This window comes from Centruroides vittatus, unplaced genomic scaffold (genome assembly GCF_030686945.1).
Source record: "Centruroides vittatus isolate TY-2023 unplaced genomic scaffold, ASM3068694v2 contig_19, whole genome shotgun sequence".
NCBI classification, from domain to species: Eukaryota; Metazoa; Arthropoda; class Arachnida; order Scorpiones; family Buthidae; genus Centruroides; species Centruroides vittatus.
In genome coordinates this window covers 3009381-3033940 of record NW_027121169.1, presented here as the reverse complement: position 1 = coordinate 3033940, position 24560 = coordinate 3009381, and the positions used below count along the sequence as shown (strand labels likewise).

At 30.9% G+C, this 24560-nt stretch overlaps 1 protein-coding gene across 1 annotated transcript in view; it reads right to left on the bottom strand.

Moving 5' to 3' along the window:
• Window positions 1-24560, bottom strand: part of tho2 (THO complex subunit 2-like protein) — a 220185-nt gene that overhangs the window by 1069 nt on the left and 194556 nt on the right. Inside the window, exons 36-39 of the mRNA XM_067264536.1 lie at window positions 7780-7971; window positions 3625-3679; window positions 2000-2064; window positions 749-825 (exon numbers count right to left, since the gene is read on the bottom strand). Coding sequence (XP_067120637.1) covers window positions 749-825; window positions 2000-2064; window positions 3625-3679; window positions 7780-7971 — 389 coding nt within the window. The remainder of the gene's footprint in view (window positions 1-748; window positions 826-1999; window positions 2065-3624; window positions 3680-7779; window positions 7972-24560) is intronic.

Sequence of the window (24560 nt, the reverse complement as noted above, 5' to 3'; positions counted from 1 at the left end):
ATCATGTCAGAATGAACCATCAGGTCCATCCAAATTCCATTTTTTTTCATCTGAAAAGACTATTTGTTTCCACTCCTCTTTCCATGTCATCTTGTCTTTGGCCAACTTTAATCTAGCTATTTTGTGCAATTGTGTTAATTTCAGTTTGCCAAATTTAAAAAAATGGCAGCCATTTTTTTATGATTGTCAATTGCAGTTTCACCAGCAACTGTATGCATAGTGTTGATGCTGATTCTCTGACAGACAACTTATTGCCTGTCAGTAGCCAAAAAACCTTTCTTTCATTTCTAGGTGTAAGGAGTTTTCCACATTATTTATTCTCACAGCACATGTAGATCGATTTACAGCTACCAAAATTTGTCTTAGATTGTCCTGCTCCTTTTAGTTGGTAAATTTCACATATTTCCAACTCTGTTAGTGTTTTTCCACAAGGAATTGTTTAAAATTGGTGCCACATTTGTAATAATGAATGGTACTACCCTGTGGTAACAATTAATAAAAAAAAATTATCATACTAATTTTATGCACCTGTGCTTATACTTTTGAAACCTGTGATAACTGTTTTTGTAATTGTCAGATAGCTCTAAAAATTTCAGAAAATGTTTATTATAAATTGATGTTGTTTACAATATACTAATAAACACATTAAACAATAGTAATGTTTTTGTTATTGAAAAAAGTTGGGTGTGTTTATAATTATGAAATGTGACTTGCAACATTTTATGCACAAATTTTTTACAATCTACACCAAAAAGGATATTGTTTCTTTTCCTCTCGTTCAGATCTTCTTTCCCTTCTCTCGTATACTTTTGGAGGACTTTCTTCCTGAAAAACAGAATGTAAAGTAATGAGATGAAATCCTTAAATCGGATTAATATTATTTTGTATTGAAAAGATTCTCATTTCCGATTTGAGAAGTAATGTAACCCACAATTCAGGTTAATAAAGTATTTTACTGTTTACAACTGCTTGTAACAAGAGAAACTAACTTGCCAAAGTTTTTGTTCAAAAATGTCTAATGCTCTTTGGATCAACTAGCAATGTGTCTATAATCAAATAAATTGAGGGACTACCATATTTTTGTAACTCATCGATCCAAGTTTTCGACAATTTCTCTATTCATTAATGAAAAGGATTTAAAATTTTTCCCATTCATTGTACAAATTTGTCTGTCTACCAAAGAAGGCCTTTTCCTTACAAAGATTATTTAGGTATGTTTTCTAAGAGTAGACTAAGGTGTAGATAGATATTGGGTATCATGCATCAATCAATCCTTATTATTCAATACCAAAGTTGCATCGCTTTTGAAAGACACTTTTTTGGCCAATACAAAACTAATTGATGTGAAAGAATTTGTTAAAAGTATAAACCATAGCCCAGCAATTAACTTACACTCTCTATTCAAAGATTGGAAACAACCTCACCTATCATTGTTGACCAAGTGTAGGCTTAATTTTACAATTAAAGATCAATCAATTACTGTTTAAGTTTCACTATTTATCCAGAAAATAATTAAAATATAGGAAAGACAAAAGACCTAAACTAATTGTTTGAATTTCATTTGGAATTTTGGCACTTCCAGTAAACTTGTCACTGAGCCATGAGCTTTGAATCCATCTCATATTTTAATATTTTTAAAAATATTTCAACGGTGTGGATCAGTAAATCTGCCGCCAATTATTGTCTTGAAATATACAAACACAAAATGTAGTTTTCTATTAAATTTCAGTGTTTTGAACAGGTACACAAAATTTAAGTTACTGCAGAGAATAATTTTCTTGGTGTTTTGATATGTCTGATGATTATCAATTGCTTTTTCACAATAAATAAAAAGATGTACAGAAACTAATGAGTTGTCTTTTTTATAATTATCTCGGGATTATTCTACTTCTCATTTGGTTTAATGCAGTGGGAGGAGAAAAAGTATTATGACTTGGTAGTGTAAATTTGTAAGAAAATTGAAAAATAATTAAAAGTTGACAAAGCAGCAAATACTCACCCTCCTATGCCTCTCTCTTTCTCTTATTTCACTATCTCCATTACGTTTTGTTGATTGCTTTACACCTGTTGGAAGCAAATGGATTGCATTAAAAAATCAGATTATATTTTGGAAAAAAAAAGCAATACTCTTAAACTATGGGCCCAAACAATTTGCAAATGCCAAAGAATTGTAGTTTGCATACTGAACAAAAGGATTTCTTTTTGAATTGAAGCTCCCACTCTGCAAAAACTAAGAGAGCTAACTGCCCATTTAGTTGCTTTTTATCTTGATGGAGTTTCCTCTGGCTTTATTGGCATGTTGCTTTCTGGCTTTATTGGCATGTTGCTTGGATTGTGCAAACCAAATTTTTTAACAGGCGGTGGTGAGATATGCAAAGCCAGAAATTAGAAAAATCAAACGAGGATTAAGCTATCCAGAGATTCTTGCATATTTACAATTAGCCTTTTTGAAAATTGTCAAGTATAATGATAGAAACATATGACAATAAAATATGGACAATTATTTTAGCTAAAGCCACTAAAAATTAGATTGCAATGTCAAAGTGATGGCCTGATGATTGGAGGAGTTCATGCCACCACTAGGATAGAATCTGGCTGGATGAAAGAACTCAAGAATTTTTTATGAGTGGTTAATCCTAGTTCCTTGCCAGGCATTAAAAAAAGATCCTCTCAGTGCCCACGGGACAGAGATAATCAAAAAATGAAGGTAAAGTGACTTTAAAGCATCCCCATTAAAATTTGACAATGTCAACACACAAAATAAAGTTTATTAAACTGGACTCATCATAGAAATTGTTCCAAAATTCATATACATACTGAATTTCAGTCTTCTGCCTCTCATCCATTTGTTCCTACAATAATTAACCTTTGGTGACAGAAACTAAAGACATATTAATAATTTTGAAAAAGACAAACTAGTAAGAAACAAAATAAGAATGGACAACTTACAATTAGGACAATAATTTGAGTATATAGATACAAATTTGCATGCGAGATTAACAAACAGTTGCTACGTACAATTTTCAGTCCACTTAATATGCTACCTAATGCAATTATGTTATTAGGAACCTATCCAATTTTCACTTGCTCAAGAGTGAAATTTTTATTATTATTCTATCCACAGATGTGAAGATGTCAGTATACAACAACAAATTTGATTTCAAAAAGCTAAAAATTTGTGAAGTTACAGAATGTGTGGGGCGAATTATAAGAAATTTTGATTGGATAACTTCGAGGAGAAATGGAAATCTGCCAGTTACAGAATCTAAAGTGGATCCCTTTGAATGGCAAAATATTCTTTGATGACCAAGGTAGTTCATTTTCTTTCTCCTCAAAAATCCAAGAACTACAATATAAAAGGTATAAACAAGCTACCTGGCATGAGAAAAACATTTATAGAAAACTATGAACAGTTTGTAAGGGATTAAAGGACAAATTGACTTTTTGCCAGAAAATCCAGTGTTACTTTCTGGTCAATTTAGTGCACACACACAAAAAAAAATTTCCCCGTCTAATCTTATTTTTCAATTTATTTCACCCTCTTGTATCCATGGCAGTTTTTCAGAACATAACCCTCCCCCAAATATGCAGAACTTCTGCTGTATTACTAAAATAATACTCTACCTTGATCTTCGTCTTTTCTCCTTTTAGTTTCGCCACTGCTGTCATCGGAATGGTCCTAAAAATACAAAGTTTATTGGCTTCAACTTTATCAAATACAGTTTACCAACTATTGTACTAAACATTAATGCTGTATCTGAAATATTCTGCTTTCAATTTTTGGCACTACTATCAAGTTTAAATAGTATTTTAACTGCCCAAAATGTGGGTTTGTATAAACAGTAAAACCTGCATAAACCAGAACTGCATGGTACAGAATATTTTTTCTGTTTTGAACAGGTTTTTTTTCTTTTCTTAAGATGGAAAAAATTCTTCAGAACAAGTGATTTTTTATCTAGGCGGGTTTTTGTTTCATTTAGGTTCCATCATGGACAAGTTTTACTGTATATATTTATTTTATAGACTGATTCCTTTGTATTTTACAGAAATATTGAACAAAATTATTTTATAAAGCTTTTGCAGTGATGAAAATATTTCTTATTAGGACAGTCTGTATCAAAACAAGTGATTGGGCTGCAATTTTCAAATTGCAGACCTACAAATTCCCACTGGCGACTGTTATTTGTCTATCCTTCCTTAATCTTGAGAACAGAGCTAAGATAGATAAAAGTTGAGACTAGATGTGGAGGGCTTAGGGGCAGGGGGCCCTATATAAGAACTTGCATTATGGACTGGAAGTCATATTTAATATAATTTCCTGTGAAATATAACATTTTTAAAGACTCAAAATATTCATGCATCAGCTGGTTTTATGTTGGAAGCAATACAGTAAACTACTAACATTTTGGCGGAGGAACAGTAATGGATTAATGGTGACGTGAAGTTGCCAAAACCTGTAATTCAAATCAGGACAATACAGAGGCGAGGAACAATAACTGGGTGTGGCTGGCACAACAAACTATTTATTTGACACGAAAGGAGCTTACAAGATCTTGAAAGTTCAAAGTCAGTGTTTGCCTCTGGTCTTCCTCCCTTTTCAAGACAATCCCAAATGAAGGGATGTTCCTGTTTAGCAAGTGAGTGTTTCTCCGAGGTCTCAATGGCTCAAGGTGATGTGGTCAGCTTCCAGCAATAGAAAGATTCAATCCAAGAAAGAGAGATGGGGCAAAGATAGACCTGAGACAAAACACACAACAAATGGTCTGATACTTGGAATTTTTGGGAGGAGAAACCGTCACATCCCTGAAATTTGGGGTTTTTATTATTTTCTGTCCCTGACTGGCCGTTTTGATTGGCTACTTTTCCTTGATCCAGTAATGCTGACTTAGGGGAAAATTAGCAGGACAGTAGGGAATTTGGGGGAAGAAACAGTTCAGAAGAAAAATTTAATATTTTCCCATATTGGTTAATGAAGTTTCAACAATGAAGAGGAGTTTCCAAAAGTCATAACTCTTGGCTGTTCTTGTGGGAGAATCTCGCAGCAAGATCCTGAGCTGGTTGCTTCATCACAATGCTTTTGCTCAACTGTGCCATGCCAACTCAAATTTTCACTTCAGGATGCAGGTGCATGCCACCTGCATCCTGAAGTGAAAATTTATGTCTCTCTGGATTGTCAAAAGAATAATATTTTTTTCATGTGAAGCAAAACTATTTAGGGGGAATTTCAGGTCTGTGAAATCCGGAATTCTCCTAAAAGAAATTTTTAATTAATTTCCTTTCCGTTATATAATGGGTTAGCAAAAAATCTTTAGCTGGGAAAACTTGAAACCCTCTTTGAATAACTATCAACATTCTATCGTTCCCAGAGCATGCAGCTTGACTTGCATGATAGTTTATAGTTAGCATCCAAATTTTGTCATTTGTTTTGGGTCCCGGGAACATCTATAACCTTTATCGCCTATAACAATCAATCACATGATCGATTTTCCCATCACAAAAGTATAAAGGATGCTCCTCGGGGGAATCGCTCATTGACAGTAGACATGTCGCATAACCTAGGATTAATCTTTTAATTTGGTGCCCAGATCCTATCATCTACATTTCGGTGGATTACTTTATTCTCTCGGATATCCAAATTCCTAAAGAGGTATGGAACCATCTCCTGTGAACTCTCCCTTGGCCCCGTTGCGCATTAGTAAATGAGTATTATTAAATAGGGATTAGATATAAAATTCACTCGATGTTAGATTATTGTAACGTCTATTTAGTTAACCAATAAACTGTTATTTCATTGTTAATTGGTGTCCTCCTTTACTCGTATATCGCCTGTTGCCTTATCGATGACCCTCTTTCTCCTTCCACTTGACTGGACAAAACAATCCCATCCCCTCGGGACTATTAACATAAACATGCCATCTCCGACTAGTGGGCAAGTCCATCCGACTCAATAGCTGATTAAAGATGTGATGTTGTCATACCTCCTCGGTACTCATCACATCTGTTTAGGGGATCAGAGTTGTCAACCTTCTGTCATGAAGGTTGCACAACTCTGCTCAATCTCATTTTCCAAGTGGTTGCTCACTGTTGCCAAGTGTAACAAGTTCTCAGCATAGATTGCAGGAGAGGTCAAAATCAACATTTTCAGTGCATTCAATAAAGATAAGAATACCCAACAGAAAGCCTCACGCTCTCTGTTGGGTATTCTTATCTTTATTTGGCCAAAATAATGCACATACAAATGGCAAAACACTCAACCAGTTTGGGCCAGTTGTACAGCCTTTTGTTAATTTACTAAGAACATGTGATCGAACAAACAACTTATTTCCATAATGGAAATAATAACTAACTGAATGTAATGTTAAATGCGTTATGGCATTATTGGTGGCAGTTCAATCTGTAGGCAGTGACATCAGCAACTCCTGTGTGAAAAGAAACTTGTGACTTTTGCAAATTTTTCTATAAAATATGGTACATAATTAAAAAGAGAGAGAGAGATTTCAACTTTTCTTTGGAAGATTAAAGACAAAAGTTTAACAACACTGCAAATCTAAACACAAACTTGTCTACAAATACTTCAACCAACTCAAAACTTCCCATTTATTTATTTTGTTCTAGGTGACTATAAAAAATGAACAGTTTAGTTGAAGAAAGGGACTTGTCAAACTGCTGTGTCCTGCTTTTGCACTGATACTGTGTAGTACTAACAAGTTTTGCAATGCAGGCAAATCAGCTCAGAAAGGTTCAGGCAGCGAGTTACAGGTTAGTGATAATTATAAAGAAGCTTGGGGATATATCTTAGAATTACTGTATATGTACTGTACATCTTAGAATTACTGTATATGTACACCAATACTATGATATCTGTGAGTTACTTATTTATTCCTGTTCTTCACTATAATTCTGTTATTTGAAAGGTGTAAAAAATGTAATTTCAAAGTTTCTTAACTTTTTACATTTACAGTAGAGAGTCATTAATCCAAACCCTGGTAATCTGAATCGCCAGTTATCCGAACGATTTTTAGTCGGACTGTGTCGTGCTGAATCAAACGTTTTTGATACTAGATTTACTTCTAAAGTATAATTTTCATGTTTTTATATTCTTCAATATATTTACTTTGTTTGTACAAAATAAAGAAATAATTTTTAATGATACAATAGCCTCAATTATTATTATAAAAATTTTTGTTAGGCTTAAAATCGATGAAAATTCAACACGAAGCGGCACGCAACGGAGAAAAATTCAACACAAAGCGACACGCAATGGAGAAAAATTTGAACACCAGACAGGTTAATATATTTTTTTGTACATAATCGGTTATCCGAACAAATCACTAATCCGAACAACCCCTGTCCCCAATTTGGATTAACGACTCTCTACTGTATTTATTTCTGCTTTAAGCAATGTATAATTTGTAAAATTTTAAAATTTTTTCAAACATTACTTTTCATGAGATTGAAAAGGGGAATTGTTGGCAGATATTGTTGTCATTTTAAAGAAACAGTTTTCCTAAGATTCAAACAAATTACTTGCAAATGAGCCAAACTGAATGCATTTTTGCTAATAATAAAGTAAAATTTTATTTCCAATAGCAGTGAAACAATGACTGGCAGAAGTTTTTTTTCCCCTCAAAAATACAAAAGCATCTCACTGCTTCAATTAAGAACCTGACTCTACTGTTATCTCAGAAAATTTGTAACAATGATGTAAGTTAGCTGCTTCCAGATGCTATTTTCAAATTATTTATTTAAAAAATGAAAAGCTTTTGTAAAAAAACTTACTCTTTTCCTTGCAGCTTTCTTCTCTTTGTCTTTAGCTTTCAATTTTTCTACTGATTCCATCTCCCGGACATGAACTCTCTCTGTTGACATTTTCTCTCTGCTGCCTCCCCTTTCTCCTTCTTCTCTGAACTTTTCCATACTCCTCAATTCTCTTTCATTTGTCTCTCTCAGTCTTTCTTCCATTCTCGGACTCTAGAAAGACAAACAATTTGTAATTTTTAATACTTGTATTATGCATTAATAATTTCAAATGCCAGATTATTGTGTGCATTGTGGGTCACAACGTATTGACATAAAAATGACTAAATTTTTAATAAAATATTCTTTTTGTTTATATTCATGTGTCTGATAACTCAGATTCAAAGGGAATTATGCAATAACAAAATTTAAAATGCCATTCTATAAGTAAAGTGGTCATGGATTGATTTACTCCCAGCCAACAAACTGGACAAGCATAGTTTTCCACATTTTCTTCACTTATCTAACACCTAAATAGGGCCAGTTCCCCATAGAAAGTTCTCCCTTGGCAGATTGCCCACTTGTGGCATTATTGTAAATACATAAATCAAACTGGAGAAGGAAAACCATCACAAATGACTCCTTCAATACTAAAAAAAAGCTAGAATCAACTTGCACTTGAGTGAGATCTTCCAGAGAAAATAAAAATTAGTCATCTCAGTCAGAAATCAGATAATACTAAGAATATTTTAAAATATAGTTCTGATTTTAAAAAAAAATCTGTTTTAAAATACAGTGCACATTCCTAATCCACAGCCTTGTTCAAACAGTAGAGTTATGGTTTATTGACGATTAGTGCAAATTCAACTAATTTTGCTTTAATTGCACTCTTTTTGACCCTTGTCCTACTTATTTCTAGACACTAAGTTTCGAGGAAAAGCCGGCTGACCAGAATGTGAGAAAATTGACCCGACCATCAGGAAAGAAAAAAAAAACCTAATAGCAAATAGAGAAGGACGTCCTACAAGAAAAGACTCTCTAAAGGTGATGAAGACAGGCAAACATTGAAGGTGTGTGTGAGAAGTAAATTGTGAAATTTCAAAGGTGGAATTAGGAACACAGTCATTTTCATAGTCTATTTTGAAATTTCCTACTTTAGTTAACAGTATGGTTTTATCTTTCAGTTATCTCTCACTCTTAATCTAATAAAGCTTTGATCCATGCCAAAATCAGACTCATTTGCATCAAACTATTTCCAATCACAATTCCCTTCCTTACCATTGCCATTATTCCCTCAAGTCATACTGATCAAATTCTAAGCACATCCCAGTGTTCCCAGGCATTTTCACAAAATATATATAAAGAAAACAAAGTTTAAAAGGACTACAGATAAAATTCATATTAAGTTTACAAATTTGTCTTGCTTTTAAAAAGTAATCTATAATTTCTCTTCTGATAAATCTACAACCAAATACAAAGTGAACAAAATCAACTTAAGTAGAGTTTGCATTAGTGAAAGTTCATTGTGCTTTTGATACATATGAAAGATTTCTTTAGTTTCAACAGCAAAAAAAATACATTTATTTTTGATATTATTTGTTCACTTACAAAGTACCTCTTACATGCACAAGACTTTCCTGCATGTCTAATATTAAGTACAAATAATTTCACAAACCTCAACTGGGAGCTCCAGTCACAACTGTGTGCTGGTGTCCCAGAATTTGCTTCACATTCTGTTAAATTTATATAACTATCATTTACAGACAAACATAGATTCATCCTACTATCTGTCAGGGCAGCTCAATCAAGATCTGCAAAACCATAATCAAATATTAAATACAGTAGAACACCAATTATCTGAACTGATTTGTTCTGTGGGTAATTTGGGATAACCAAAAATTCAGATAAGCATATTATCATGTAAATAATGAGTTACAGGATAACATCACAGTACTATAAACATACTGTATTTATTTATTCATCAATATGCAAGTAACATCCTACTGATCATTTGGGCCTATTGCAGCAAATATGCATTGCTGATCATGACGTAAGAGAACTGCAGTGTGGCATCAGTGAGAGAGAGAGAGGAGAGCAAGCGGTGGTTCGAATAATCAAACATTTTCTTAATTGGAGTTCTGCTAAAATGTTTTCCAGATCAATTAGTGAAACTTTGCTCTATTTAAATGTAGCATTAAATCAATATAATTTGACCAATTAATTTGATCATATTAATTTGACCATATTAATTTGATCAATATTCTTTGTTTTGGTTTTAAACCAAACAGATAAAAGCCAAAATCAAAACTTTCTGAAGACATTTGTCTGATAAGCAAAAAAATCACTCGACAATTAATCAACATTTTAAATCACAGCTGACAAAACCAAACTGTCCACTTAATAATTTAAACATTTTTTGATTGTTAGAAAATTTACATTTGTAAAAATGAGCACAATTTTGAAAAATTTCTCACATTATTTTCAAAATGATGTACCAGTTAAGAATTCAATTAAATGTAAGCCAGATGTTCTATGCACAATTTTATAACGATTGCTCTAAACAGGTGCTAAGGAAGCTTGATGCCTTTTCTAACCAAAGCACTTCTAAAACATTTGTTATAATTAAATTTTTGACAAGATTGCCTTACCAACTCTTTCACTTTAAAACAGTAAATTTATTCTCTGAACTTCTACCTAAGTGCAGGATGGCCCAAAATTCTTCCCTACATTAACCAAGATATATTTAAACAACGGTTAAAATGCATTCAAAACTGCTGCATATTATTATCCACAATTCATTTAATTCTGAATAAATGGCTGAAATGCAATAGTGTTTACCATTATACAGAATAAATAAAAATAATTTTATCTTAATGTGTAATTATTTATTGTGACATTGTCACAATGCTGGGCTGCAATTTATCTAATTTTTTAATTTAATTTAATTTTAACTTTATAGTTCATCAGGCCTCCAGATCCCTGATCTCAATTTTTATCCATCTAACCCTGTTCTCAAGATTAACAAAGAACAGACAGATGGATGACATTGGAAATGTATAGGTCTAGTTTGAAAATTGCAGCCTGAAATGTAAACTAAGTTTACAAAATGTAATTAAAGAAAACACAATTTGTTAGCATAAGTGAAACAAAAATTGAAAGTAAGAGAATTATTATCAGCTGATAAAAAAATGAAACTTAATGGTTTTGATAAAAAACAGTATTATCTAATATAAATGCAAATAAATAAAGTTTTAGTAAAGTAAATTTAATTCTTTACATATTTACTTACAAAGCATAATTTGCAGTAGCTATTACATACAAGTTAAGAGGATAATAAGAGAATCTTGTGCCACTTTATAAAAGTAAGTAAAATATTTTACAACTTGTTATAGTGATTGTGGAGATTCAATTGAAACTTATCCAAACTTATTGTTAATGTTAATATTAATATATTGCATGATCCCATCCACAGATTCTTAAACAAAATTTTATGGTTTGTCTTTCATATTAACTATTGTGAAAAAAGCAAACAATTTGCCTTAATGGAAATATTTAAATTACATTTAGTATTATGATAAATATTTCATATGAAAGTTTTTGTTAGAACAGAGATTCTTAATCTATGGGTATGCTTTCTCCTTTGGGAAAACACATCCAAAACTGTAAAAAAGGATAAAGTGCCTCCCAAAAATATTTGGAAATTATTTTCTTACTTAATAAATGAAGTTTGAATTGCATAAACTTTATAAGACATGCAATTTAATTAGTTAAATTTAAAACTAATATAACAAGAAGTCTTTTCTCATATATGATATAAAATAATGCTATTATAGCATTTTAATACATTAAATAATATAATACCAATATTAATGAAATAACTATTTTTAAGTCTTTAAATACTTGATTAATGAAACACATGGAGTGATTAGAGTATGTTAATGGCAAATATGTGGACTCATATAATTAGAGAATATGTAAGGATATGTAACTGTTGATGATATAATTAACAGTATATATTTGTCAAAACAGACATGCCAGAATATGTATGTAGATCGCATGCATGTTGAATGTATGTAAATCTTTGTTCACATTGCTGAACCCGAGATATCAAGGTGTGTAAGTATGTTGGCTAATTGATCTACACTTTTTAAGTAATGTAAATCCTTTTTTTTAAACATTGGTTGTAAAGTGTTATTGTCTTAATATTTTAGTTGACTGAGAAGGGGCATATTAGGCCCGAAACGAGCTATGTATGTACGTATCAACTAAATAAAAGGGAAAAGAAAGCCAAGTGATCTTCAAAGCACTATATTGTGTTTCGTAATTAACAAAAATCTTTAAATACTATAGAAGAAACTAAAAAAGTCTTACATTTAGCCCAAGTATTTTTGAGCTGTTTAGGCTCATCTTCAGGGGCAACAACAACAAAAAATTCCAAACTGTATCTAGCATTCAAACTGGATAAAGTTTGGAAACAGAGCAGACAAGTTCTGACATCAGACTGTTCCATTCATGTCGCATAATCCCAATTCATATGTCCAAAAAATGTACTGTCCTCTTTGAATCCTGCTCATTTTTAATTTTAATCCAAAAAAACCCCTATCTGAAAATACAAAGGTACAGAATGGGATATATATGAAGGATGCTTTCACAGAGTGATTTTTAAACATAATATTAGCAGGAGGACACATTTTAAGACTTGTGAATGCACTTTAAAAGTTTACTATTACATAAAATAAATAAAACATACTAATATAGAATAGCAGTGGCATAAAGAGCAATAGTTCTGTTCTTGACACAAGAATCTCTCGAGAGTTAGAAATGTTACTGGAACTGGCAGAGAAATACAAAGTTACAAAATCAGAATTTCAAAGGTTTTTAGAGTTAGAAGAAGTACTGAAGGAAAACAGAACAAAAGAAGAAGACAGCAAAGTCAGTCTCTTTGCATTATGTTGATTTGTGGGCAATAGTTTTTTTAAGGCTCTGGAGAAAGCAATAACTGAAAAAATAATTTTTTTAAAGTTAAAAACAAAGTCTGCCCAAAAGGAACCACCATTTATTTTTCTTGCATTCCAGACAATACACATTCTTGGCAACTGACCTTTCTCTGTAGACTACTTGCTGCCAGAAGTTAAAAAATGTTCTTTTAAAAACACAAAATACATTCAATTAAAATTACAAGTAATTTCTAAAAAGGAACTGGTGACATATAGACTTGTTGCTTACATCCATCCATGCCTTCGTTGGGGTTTTTGCTGCTTTTATCTACTAAGAAGAAGTGCTGAAAAATAGATTTTCAGGAAGCTGCCCCTGGTGACGATACATGATGGAAAAATAATGTTGAAGAGAAATCCAATGTTTTTTGATAGGGTTGTGAATGAGAAGGCAGCAGAGAGACAAAGAGAGTTGGAGTGAAGAAATTTTATGTAGGAGCAACAAAGAGAACATTAGTCACAAGATATGAGAACATTTTGAGGACTGTAGAAAAGGAAGGATAGATTGTGGGTGATGACTATGTCAGAAATGATGTTGGATAGAGGTGGAGAGGTTAAGTGGGAGATACACAGTTGTTAGAAGAGATACATGAAGAAAAAAATACAGTGGAAAGTTTATGGATTTGGAGATAGACCTAGACTGTTAATCTCAACAATGGCAGTGTTGTTGGTGACATAAAAACAGGTAGTTTAGAACAAAAGAGAAAGGAAATAATGAATATGAAGCAATAGGTTTTGGAAGATTTGGGAGAGCCATGAGGATTGAAAGTGGGATGAAACAAAGATTCCATATGATATTGAATAGATTTGAAATAAAAAAAATGGTTTGGAAGATGGCATTTGTCTGCTCTGTTTCCAAACCTCATTCAATTTGAAATGTTTTTTAGTTGATAGAATTTGGAATGTTATTTTTTGTTGTCCTCTGATGACAAGCCTAAGAAGCTTGAACATACTTGAGCTAAGCTTAAGACTTGTTTCTTATCAATTTCTCCAATAAATTAGTTTTTAGAGTCTTGAGTATCGCGGAAATTAATAAATTTTGGATTCTAACTGCTTTTGCTATTTTCTCACTTTAGAAATCTATCTAATATAATGTTTTGGGTGTCTTCAAAGATGAAATATATAGCAATAGCCAACTCAAAACCCAATTTAACTTATTAAAACCACATGATCTATTATTGATAACCAATGATAAATGTAGCCTGAAAATAGTCCAATAATTCAGTAGATTGTTTGGCTTTTATGAAATTTACATTAATTATTATTCTTCCCATCAGAATTTTCATGAAATGGTATATTCAAATTAAAAAATAAGGAATGAAGAAAGCTTTTCAAGTTTAAAGATTTAATTTAATTTAAGCATTAAATATTCTTAGGATATTTTTGTGTCTTTGGAATATACATTTACAAACATATTTAATATAAACTGAAAAAAGTTTTGGAATAATTCCAAACAGTTCAAAAATTTAGTAATGATTGTAATCTGTCAAAAACTGTCATTTCAAAAATTCCAATTCTTTGGAATTCTGTTACACTTTTCAAAATCCAACTATCTGAACAGATGAACTCCAAATTCCAATATCATGCCACCTTGGTTGGAGTTCAAAAAGTTTAGAACAAATTTGACTTTTAGAACTAACAGAAATTCCAAAGAATTAGAATAATTGGATGGATGATTTTGTAGTTTTAGCTCTTGATGATAAGCAGGGTCCAAAAATACTCAGGACTAGATGCAAGAGTATTGGTAATGGTTTCTCCATTAAGCAGTTTTGATGAATTGCAGTTTTATGGATACCGATCTAATTTCAAAAATATATAATTTGCCAACAACAAAGGAGGATTCTCTGAAATAAAAAAATATAACTCCGGCGATTTATTATTTTTAACTTTTTCTATACCCCTAGGCACTATGAAGACTTTGTGCCTATCATAGGTTTAGCAAGATCCATTATAAATCAGCCAGGTGAGGAAAGACCCAACAGATGAGGCCAAATTTACATGAAACTAAGCAATTTGCAGTTTTAAGGCCTCAAGCTACAATGCTACTACTTTGTGCTTTTAAATTTATTAAGGAAAACAACTCTTACATGTAGCTTAACTTACGATTATCAGCATAACAATGATGACATGACTGAAATAATAAATGTATGAGCAAGCTCATACATTTATCATTTCAGTCAACTCATTTTTTTTCCATTTCACCAAAATATTTAGAAGTCTTACTTTTGATGAAACTCAGATTTTTAAGGCATGATTTAAACATGAATTCCAGACTTTTGTAAAAGGAGTTTCTGTACTTTAACCACTATAAATTGAAATTATGTTCCTCAAAATACTGTTCTAAGTATATAATACAACATTAAGATGGTCAACAAAAATTCTGAGTTTAGTAAATACAGTAGATTTTAAAATTTTAATAAAGTTTTAGTAGATTTTATTAAAATTTTAAAAAATAATTACAGGTAACAATATAACAATTAGAACACTAAACAAAATCAGAAAAGTCATGGATGTAAGAGCAAGAGGTCCAAGAAATGATTGTAGGAAGACACCAGAAAAGAATATGATAATATTAGAATGAAAGACATACTTTACAGCTCTCTTTTTGGCTCCAGAATATTAAAAATAACAGAAATTAACTTACTAATATACTTACAAAAATTTACGATAGGATTCATTCTCAAAAACATCAATCAAGATCTAACTATTCAAAACAGAACTCCTTCAAATCCACTCAAAATCATTTGAATGTAATGATTGCATCATAATTTTGGAATGTTTTCATGTTTTCTGGCTTTCTATCAAATAGAAAAAGGCATCTTTTAATATGTTATTTCAAAATCAATCCTCCTCTTATAGTGGCAGATCTTTTATAGTGATTTTGAATTATCAGCTGGTTAATAAGATGATAAAAGGTGCCAAATTAGATGTATGGTCACAGACTATTAAAAACTGTGTTTATGTTTTACTTATACATTCAAAAACATTGACATATTATACTTGGACATGATTGTTAGTTTTCACTCCACTACTCTGCATGTGCTCAGCACATGAGGAGAAGGGAGCTAAGCCCCTTGCATTAATTGATACAATAATAGTAAATAAATAAATAAATATCTTTAGTAAGCAGAATAAAAATTTAATGGTTGCACAATGCAACCATTATATTTTTATTCTGCTTACTATTTTTTTCAAATTTCATTACATTTGATGCCTAGTGCACCAAATCCAGTGCACATCCTGATGTAAATGATAATGTTTAACTAAAAAGATTGACAACAAATTTAAAAAGAATATTCCAAAAACCTTTTGAAGTAATATTTCTTGTACTTTTTTAAAGTAAAAGTAAAAATAAATTTATAATTGCAATAAGAATAAGTAAAGATGGAAATATCTTTAATCAACAATAAATATTATTACTTGTATATATATTTTAAAACAAAAGAGGTTTAAAATACACTTCAGACACTAACAATCTATATGTAACAACTTAACACATCAATTTTCAAGTTATGGTTCCTTAATAATAGAATATAAGATTTTTTTTATTATTCATTTTCAGAAGACAGGAAAAAAAAGGCATCAGTATTAATGAATAAATTCATTTGAAAAAAAATGAAGCTTGTACACTCAAACCTGTTTTTTTGTGCGATTTTTTATATGTGCAATGTGTTTTGTGCAATTATTTTTGTGCAGTATACCAATTTGATTGAAATTCGTATACTGCACACAAAAAATCGTACAAACAAATCGCACAAAAAAAGACCGCACAAAAACAGGTTTGAGTGTATGTGCATGTTAGCGCACACAAGCTTCAGCAATAGAAGTTATACTTAGCACTTTACATTTGTAGATTTATTGTTAATACTATAGTAGTATTGTCAAATATTTGTATGTAGTGTCAAACCTTTTAATAAGAAAGAATGTCTGCCTGTTTCTTTAAATAAAAATTATTCTTATCTACAGAAAAGAGATGAAGAACCTCATGAGAAGAGAAAAATTCTATTAACCAAACTTGAGTTATGTTGAATATTATGAGAGAATCTTTTAATACTTTATTGGCCAAATACTCTATGGATAAAAGAAAATATAATAGACCTTCCATATCTGGACTGATCAAAGACAAGCAAAAATTTCCAAACGTATTGTACATTACTCTGAATCTTACCATTCCATATTGCAGTGTGTACATTTTTTAACTTTCTTTTTATTAAGGTTGCCTTGAAATTTGCAGAAGTGTGCAATGCACTCACCACAACTTATCATTCTTTCTTCTACAAAAAACCTTGACAATCCAGTGTTAGGTGTTTATACAACTGGTAAAGTTTTCAACCCCGTCGGGGTCTTCTTCAGGCACAGCACAAAGGTAGTTTCAAATGCCAGTGAATGGAACCAAGAAACCGAAGCGAATTCTATTCCAATTTTGGAATCATGGAATTGGAAGATAAGATGGAACATTATGCTCGAGCTGGGATGTTATCTACGCATGCGTACAATTACGTTCGCCGATCTTTGGATGTAAAACGAATTAATGCAATATTAAGTTATTTGTGGGTGCGCACTTCCCTCATAGCAATATTTCCAGGCTTGCAAGATGTTGATTGCATCCTTGTAGTTGATGCATGTAGTGTGCAAACCCACTTTATATATCTCTAGGGTCTCAAGCTTTCTGAGTTGGTCTGTGTGGTGTGAGGTTTTTCCTGGAAGAAAGAATTATAATTCATCCAGTTTACAGTAAGAAGTATAGTTGTCACAACTGATCAGTTGTGTGTGAAATGCATTATAATGATGTGACATCGGCTTAATTTTACAGTTCAGAAGGGACCTGAGAACAAAACGAACACAATACTTAAGTTATCTAGTTCATTCCTGCCTACAGGAATGAACTAGATAACTTAGTTCATTCCTGTGGGCAGTCCAACTCAGTTCTTTGTTTGGATATGGGAGAGTCTACTGCATGTAAACCCAAAAAGCTAAAGATCCAAAACATTACTGTAGTAATTACAAGGAATAAGAGTATTCTAACAATGTGCTTATGTTTTTTTTTCAAAAATTTACTTTAAATGTGTTTATTTCTATCCATATCAATGCACTCACAGTTTTATTAATGAAACAGTACTGTTGATAAATCAGTGAGTGGCAAAATAAAACCTATCAGTAATTTTCTTTATATTGAGCTCAATGAGGAATAAAACTTCTATGAGAGTATATTTTTCTAATTGTATGATTTATTTAATATATAATATTGATGGTTAACTTTTCCAATATATTAGTAATGACCCAAACAAAAGTAAAACTAATCAAATAATCAAACCAAATTTATTATCAGGCCAACTTTGGTTTTAAATATATAAATGTTACATAATTTAGACTAAACATATGTGATTAAGTTGCCATCATGTATAAAATTTAATAATTAAAATTAAATGAACTAATTTAAAATATTCTGGAAGAAAAGACTGATCCACAGTGCTATTGATTAATTTATGCAGGTTTGAATCCTGTTCTTGATTGATCCTTTCAGAATAGAAAACCACACAGATTGTATAGGAAAAAAACGTGTTAAAACACACATTCAATACACAATAATAGAACAGTGATAAGTACCAATTCTCATTTCTTTTTAGATTAATCTTGTATATGGTATATTATAAATATAAATGGATGAGTATTCTTGCTCAACAAAAAATTAAATTTGGCACAATATAGCCACAGTTTTATCAATGATACAGTTAAAATTACACAAAGGATCCAAAAAGTAATGATTACTTTTGCTTTTATTATTCAACACTTTCTGATTACATTTTACATAAAAAATCAAACATAAAATGTAATAAAAAGCATTTAAACTTAACTTATGCATAGAATCAAACATATGTAAAATTATTTTTAAAAAATTACAAATATAATTTCTTCATAGCAAACAATTCCATATTTATGACACATTCAATGTCAGCCTATTGCATGCCTTTTGCAGTTTGTTTAAAATCATCTCTGTTATAAATAACATTTTTTGTCTTTCTTGAAAATAGCACACTGGCTTTATTCTACTCAAGCTCATATTTTTTTATTTTAATTTAAATATTCAATTCCTCTTGTAAGTTATATAATTTAAACTTAAACACTTTTGGTTGATTCTGTGTTTGATCTTTATACAGAATGCAATCTGAAGATGCTTTGAATAATAAAAGCAAAAATACTCATTAATTTCTGAATTATCTGTATAATTTTAGTTATATTATTGATAAAACTGAATGTACTGTGCTTTGCTGATAATTATATTATTGAAGTGAAAAGCCTCCTTTTTTTTTTAAATTTCACATTATTATTTCAATTTTCTTGTTTTGAAAGTTTGTTTTAAATGTGCTTCAATATTGCACTCAGATTTATTGATTAAAAAATATATATTGTTGAAGTAGCAGATATTGCACAATACCGAAATTTTCGATATGTTAATATGTTTCTTTATTTATTTATTTATTCTTATTCTATTCCTACTTTCTATACATAATTATTCTGGGCAGTTTTATGTTTATAACCTAAAAACATTTGAGCAATTTCTTTTTTGTATTTTCTCTCATCTTTATTATCTATCATGTTTAGCACTAGAAAACAGATCTTATGTGACTTCTACTATAAGAATTCTATTTATTTTATAATTCAAATAATTATATATTACTTAACTATCTTATCCAACCATCCTCACAGTAATAGAGTCAGGATTCACAGGGCTTGGTTCTGGGACACCTGCAGTTATCAAAATCTGAAGATGCTTGAATTATTATATTAAATAGCATACTATTTGAATATAAGCAACTCAACACCTTCCATATTCTTTCTATCAAAAAGTTTTAATCAGACAAATGTTTTTGGCCTCCCAAACAGACTGCCTCAGGTTTCAAACTATTCTAAAATTGAATATTTAACATTGTGTTTGTGGAATAATTGGTGTCATGTTGCATTTGAGTGTTTTGGAATACTATGTGAAAATTTTTAAAATAAAGTCATGTTGTTTGAATGTTCCAATTTGGAATACTCTGTAGAATATTTGATTTTAGAATAGTTTGAAAACCTGATGCAGGCCCCTTAAAGAGGTCGAAACCATTAAAATTTTTACTGGAAAGAGTGCAGGAGGTATTGAGTTGCTTATTGAGTGTTCCAGCTTCTCAAGAGTATATTTGATCATAACCTACAGACATTCTCCTATATATTTTAAATCACTTTGAAATTACTTAAGCACTTAATACAATGTAAACAGTTGTTACATTGTATTGTTTAAGGAATAATGACAAGAAAAAAGTCTTTACATGTTCAGTATAGATGCAACCATCCTAAGCCAAATAACATAATATATGCTGGCAATAATTTAACATTTTCTTTCTTTTAACAACATTGAAAGGAAAATACATATAATATTTAAAATACAAACAAATTCGAGTTTTACTTCTTGAAACTGTCTACATTTTATTTTATTTTACCAAATATTTTTGATCTACAGATAAAGAGGGACAATTGCACTCAAAATTCTGATTTTATATCACAGTTTACTATCAGTTTGAAAATCTGAATGTGAATTATTGTGTAAGAAGGATGGTCCTATCATAAGTAAAAGGTAGAGTTCAGAATAAATGTTTAATAGTAATAATATTTTGTTATAAAAATTGCACAGAAACTAGTATTATAATATTAAACGAGAGGATTATATATCAGGCTATAACTCAGCTAAGTAATCAATATACTGTATATTATAAAAGTAAGTGTACAATGTGCGTGCCGCTAAAACTCAAAAACGAGTCCTGGTACGATCAAGGGAGTTATAGAGTTATATGGTGTGGTAGCCCTCTATCCCCCATCCATGAAGAAGGTTCCCATTTTTACCCGAAGGGCATGCTGTTGAAGATATAGGGGCTGGAAGTTTCGCCCTCTAGAAATTTCTAGAGCAGTCCAGAATATTTGAGAGCATTCCGAGATGTTCTGGAACATTTGGGAACATCCTAGATCATTGTGGAACATTCCAGAACACTCTCAAATGTTCTGGACCCAGCGCAGAGCCCAAACAGTTAGGAGTTGAAAGTTGAAATCTGGTACACAGGGTATGTCATGAGAACATTTAGAAGGGATTTTTTGAAATTCCTCCACGGGGAGAGGGAGAGAATTATATCCTGAAGAACTCTGCTTCTACTGTAGTATTTTAGACACGGTTTTTTGCATTTTTGACTGTGTTTAATAGGGTACACTATGAGAATGCACACTAAGAAAGGATTTTTGGAAATTCCTTCGCGGGGAAGAGGGAAAGAATTAAGGCTTATCCTAAAAAACTCAGCTTCTACTGTACTATTTTAAATGCAATTTTTTGTTTTTAACTGCGTTTTAGTAGAGTACCATGTGGGGATGAAAGAAGTTTATTCCTTAACAATGGAAGTGTTAAGAGAAAGCAGTGTGCAAGATTTACAGGCGTAGATGCGGTTTTTGTGGGAAATCGATCATATTTTTAGTCTCATCTAAAAATTCTCTAATTAGTCTGGAAACAGGGGGACCTAATTCTTGCATTCTGTGAAAATGGGTAAGATTGGCTATAATGTAATAATTTTAATCTTCATTATCGTTACTTTTTGCCCAAGCAATGCCGGGCTTATCTGCTAGTTAAATATATATAATTTGGAGTAAAGTTAAGTGTTTTTGTTACCATCTTATATTAAACTGTTTACCTTTAGTCCAAATTACAATAATAATATCTGTTTAATATCTGTTTAATTATTTAACTAAATTCTAGTCCAATAGTGAATCCAACTCTGTCATTTATTTGTTTGAACTAAATAAACAAATAAAAGATGCCTAGTGATCGACTAATTACACTTTATGGTGCTTAAACAACAAAAAAGAATTCACTGTTATGAAAAATATGGCTGGAGAAGACAATGTTTAAAATGTCAAGATAAAATAAAACTAATATTTAGAAGTATGTACTTTTTCTGTTACATTTGGGACAAAGAGTGATTGAATAGGTCTGGATTACATCAATTATCTATTTGATAAATACATTTTAACATTTTTGTAATGAACAGCATACAATATGTTTTTTAAACTAAACTATGATAGAAGGGAGATTGTTATAATACAATTGTTAAAAACATTGAATGGATACTATGATACACTTCTTGTCTAGTCTTCTTAATGACTTGTGAGCACTAAGATTGGCTTTCTTTACCGCTAGACTTATTACATCTAACTTGATGTCCTGTGGCGGTGTAATAAGTCTAGCAGTAAAGAAAGGCCAATCTTAGTGCTCACTAGTCATTAACATTGAATGGTTTAGTTAAATTACATTCTTATTAACACATTTTATATTGTCTTTTTTTTCTTGATTTAAAATAAAACAAAATAAATCCGAATATAAAATTTCTATATGCATCTATATTTAAAAACTATGCTTTTATTTTATTTTCTAAAATATATTTAAGAGTTGCCCAGTGATGAAAGCAAGACACATACAAACAGCTAATCAAAAAAGTTTCATTGGGGTACATTTGTCAAATAATATTTTTGCAAAAATTTGACAAATATGGTCAAATAACTACTAGTACAAATATTTAAAATATAGTAAGAAATAGCATAAGAGCAACTCATTTATTTGTGTAAGAATCAGAGACAATTTATACTACAGTTGTGTTAAATCTATTACAAGTGTGTTTTAAGTTAATATGTTCTAATAATGATTTATGTAATACACAATTTGTTAAGAAGATTGAAGTTGAAGATGGCTAAATGAAAAACTACAAGATGTAAGAATAAACAAATTTAAAACATCAATATTGAAATGATCTACATCTCAATTACTTGAATGGCATTGTCATTAAATAAAAGAGTTTTTGATTAAAATCAGTGTGATGAAAAATGGAATAATGAAACATCTCATTTATGACAGCTTTTATTCAAAGTAAATTAAACCAGGCATGCTGCAAATGGGACCAGTTGTATGAAGCAGATAGACAATGGCATCAGGTGGCATTTTTCCTAATAAAGTTCTCTAAAAAATACTTTGAATATTTCACCATAAAAATAAAAGATGCAAAGTTGCAAAGGCACAAAAGATTGTAAAATGTAAAGAAGCAACAGTATAAGGCTTATTCCTATTATTAATTTTATGTTCAATGTGCCAGCCTTTGCAACACTAGTCTCACATTATTATTTTTCATCATTTGAAACTGGATGCATTTAACAGAAAATGCTATTGGATACATAGAAGAATACATTATTCATTCAGTTAGTAATTATTAATAAAATTTTGATAATGACATCATCATTTGAGGATTTGACTAACAAATCAGCACATTGACATTAAGAAGAAGTTTTAAAGAAAATATTGCCTTTAATGGAGAAGTTTTATATTATATCAGAACAAATGAATCAATAAAAAAAATATATAACTATCAGATGTTTATGAATAGAAAAACAATCATTTTAAAAACAAACATAAAACATACTATAATTCGCTACTGTTATGAGAGGTACAAAATTTTTTTTAACATTAAATATAGAAAAAAAAAACTTTTCAAACCCAACAAATGTATGTATTACTTTACTGGAGCTGAATAACATAAGAAATTTCCCAAATATTTTCAGGAATCCAAATAATCTACAAACTTGTAAACTGCATTTCCTACAATGTACTCTGTAAGAAGTATTTTCAGGCCTACTGATGATGGATCAGTATTTCCAAAAATGGAATTTACAGCACTGAATCTATGGGAAATTAAAGTTTAATTTGCAACAGCTTGCTTAGTAATAGTTTTACAAAACCCAACTGATCATAAAAGTAGAATATTATGTTAAACTCCACACCAAATATTATATAATACTAGACACACACATTGTCAGATGGCATTAATACCATATACATAGAATATACTGTATAATATGTTAAACTCAGAAAGAGCTTTCCTGCTGTTTTAAAGGTGATCATAATTAAAGAGTAGGTGTTCAATGCTTTCTATAGAAAGAACTATTATGTGCATCTCAACCAAATTTAGTATAGGAGAGGAGGGTATTGTGGAATAGTTGGGAAATATGGAATACTGAGGTTTCGGCTCTGTTTGTTGCTGCTATCACTTGGGAATACCATAAACTACTCAAGAAAGACTCCTATGATGCAGTGCAGTGAGAGTTGACTGCTTGTTGTTGTAATACCACTTGCTACAGAACAAAGTGTGTTTTGTGATTTTCAAGAGTTTTTGCAAGCAAGTTTTCAAACATTTTAACCTACTAGTACACATGTGACTTGAACATTGATGTTAAGCATAATATAAAGTTGAGAACGCACGCCAAGTTTTAACTGAGTTCTGGTAGAAAAACTTCACTGATTTCGGCGTTAAACTATTTCTTTTTTATTATGATGTTAAGCATAATGTACACTAAAAGAATTGTAGTTTGTTATACTGTGGTCGTTTTTTAGCTAACAATGTTTTGTCCATCAGTGTAAAGGTTCATTTTCCAAGATGGCGTGTCGAGTATTATGGAATACTAGGTATTTCATAATACCCGATGTAAAAGTATAGTATTCCATATAACTGGAAAATGAAAACACAATGTATCTTCTGTAACGAAAAATTCTCTGAAGATCAACGTGGGGGAATTTGGATTCAATGCTTCAGCTGTTCTCTGTGGGCTCACTTTGACTGTACTAGAGCAGAGAAAGAAAATTATATCTATGACTTTGTAAATAGACTCGAAGCAGAAATGACATGCACATAATCTTAAAAATGTGGTTTTTATAGTTAAAAATAACTGTTTTATGAAGTACAATTAGTTTTTAAATGATTTAAACACCTA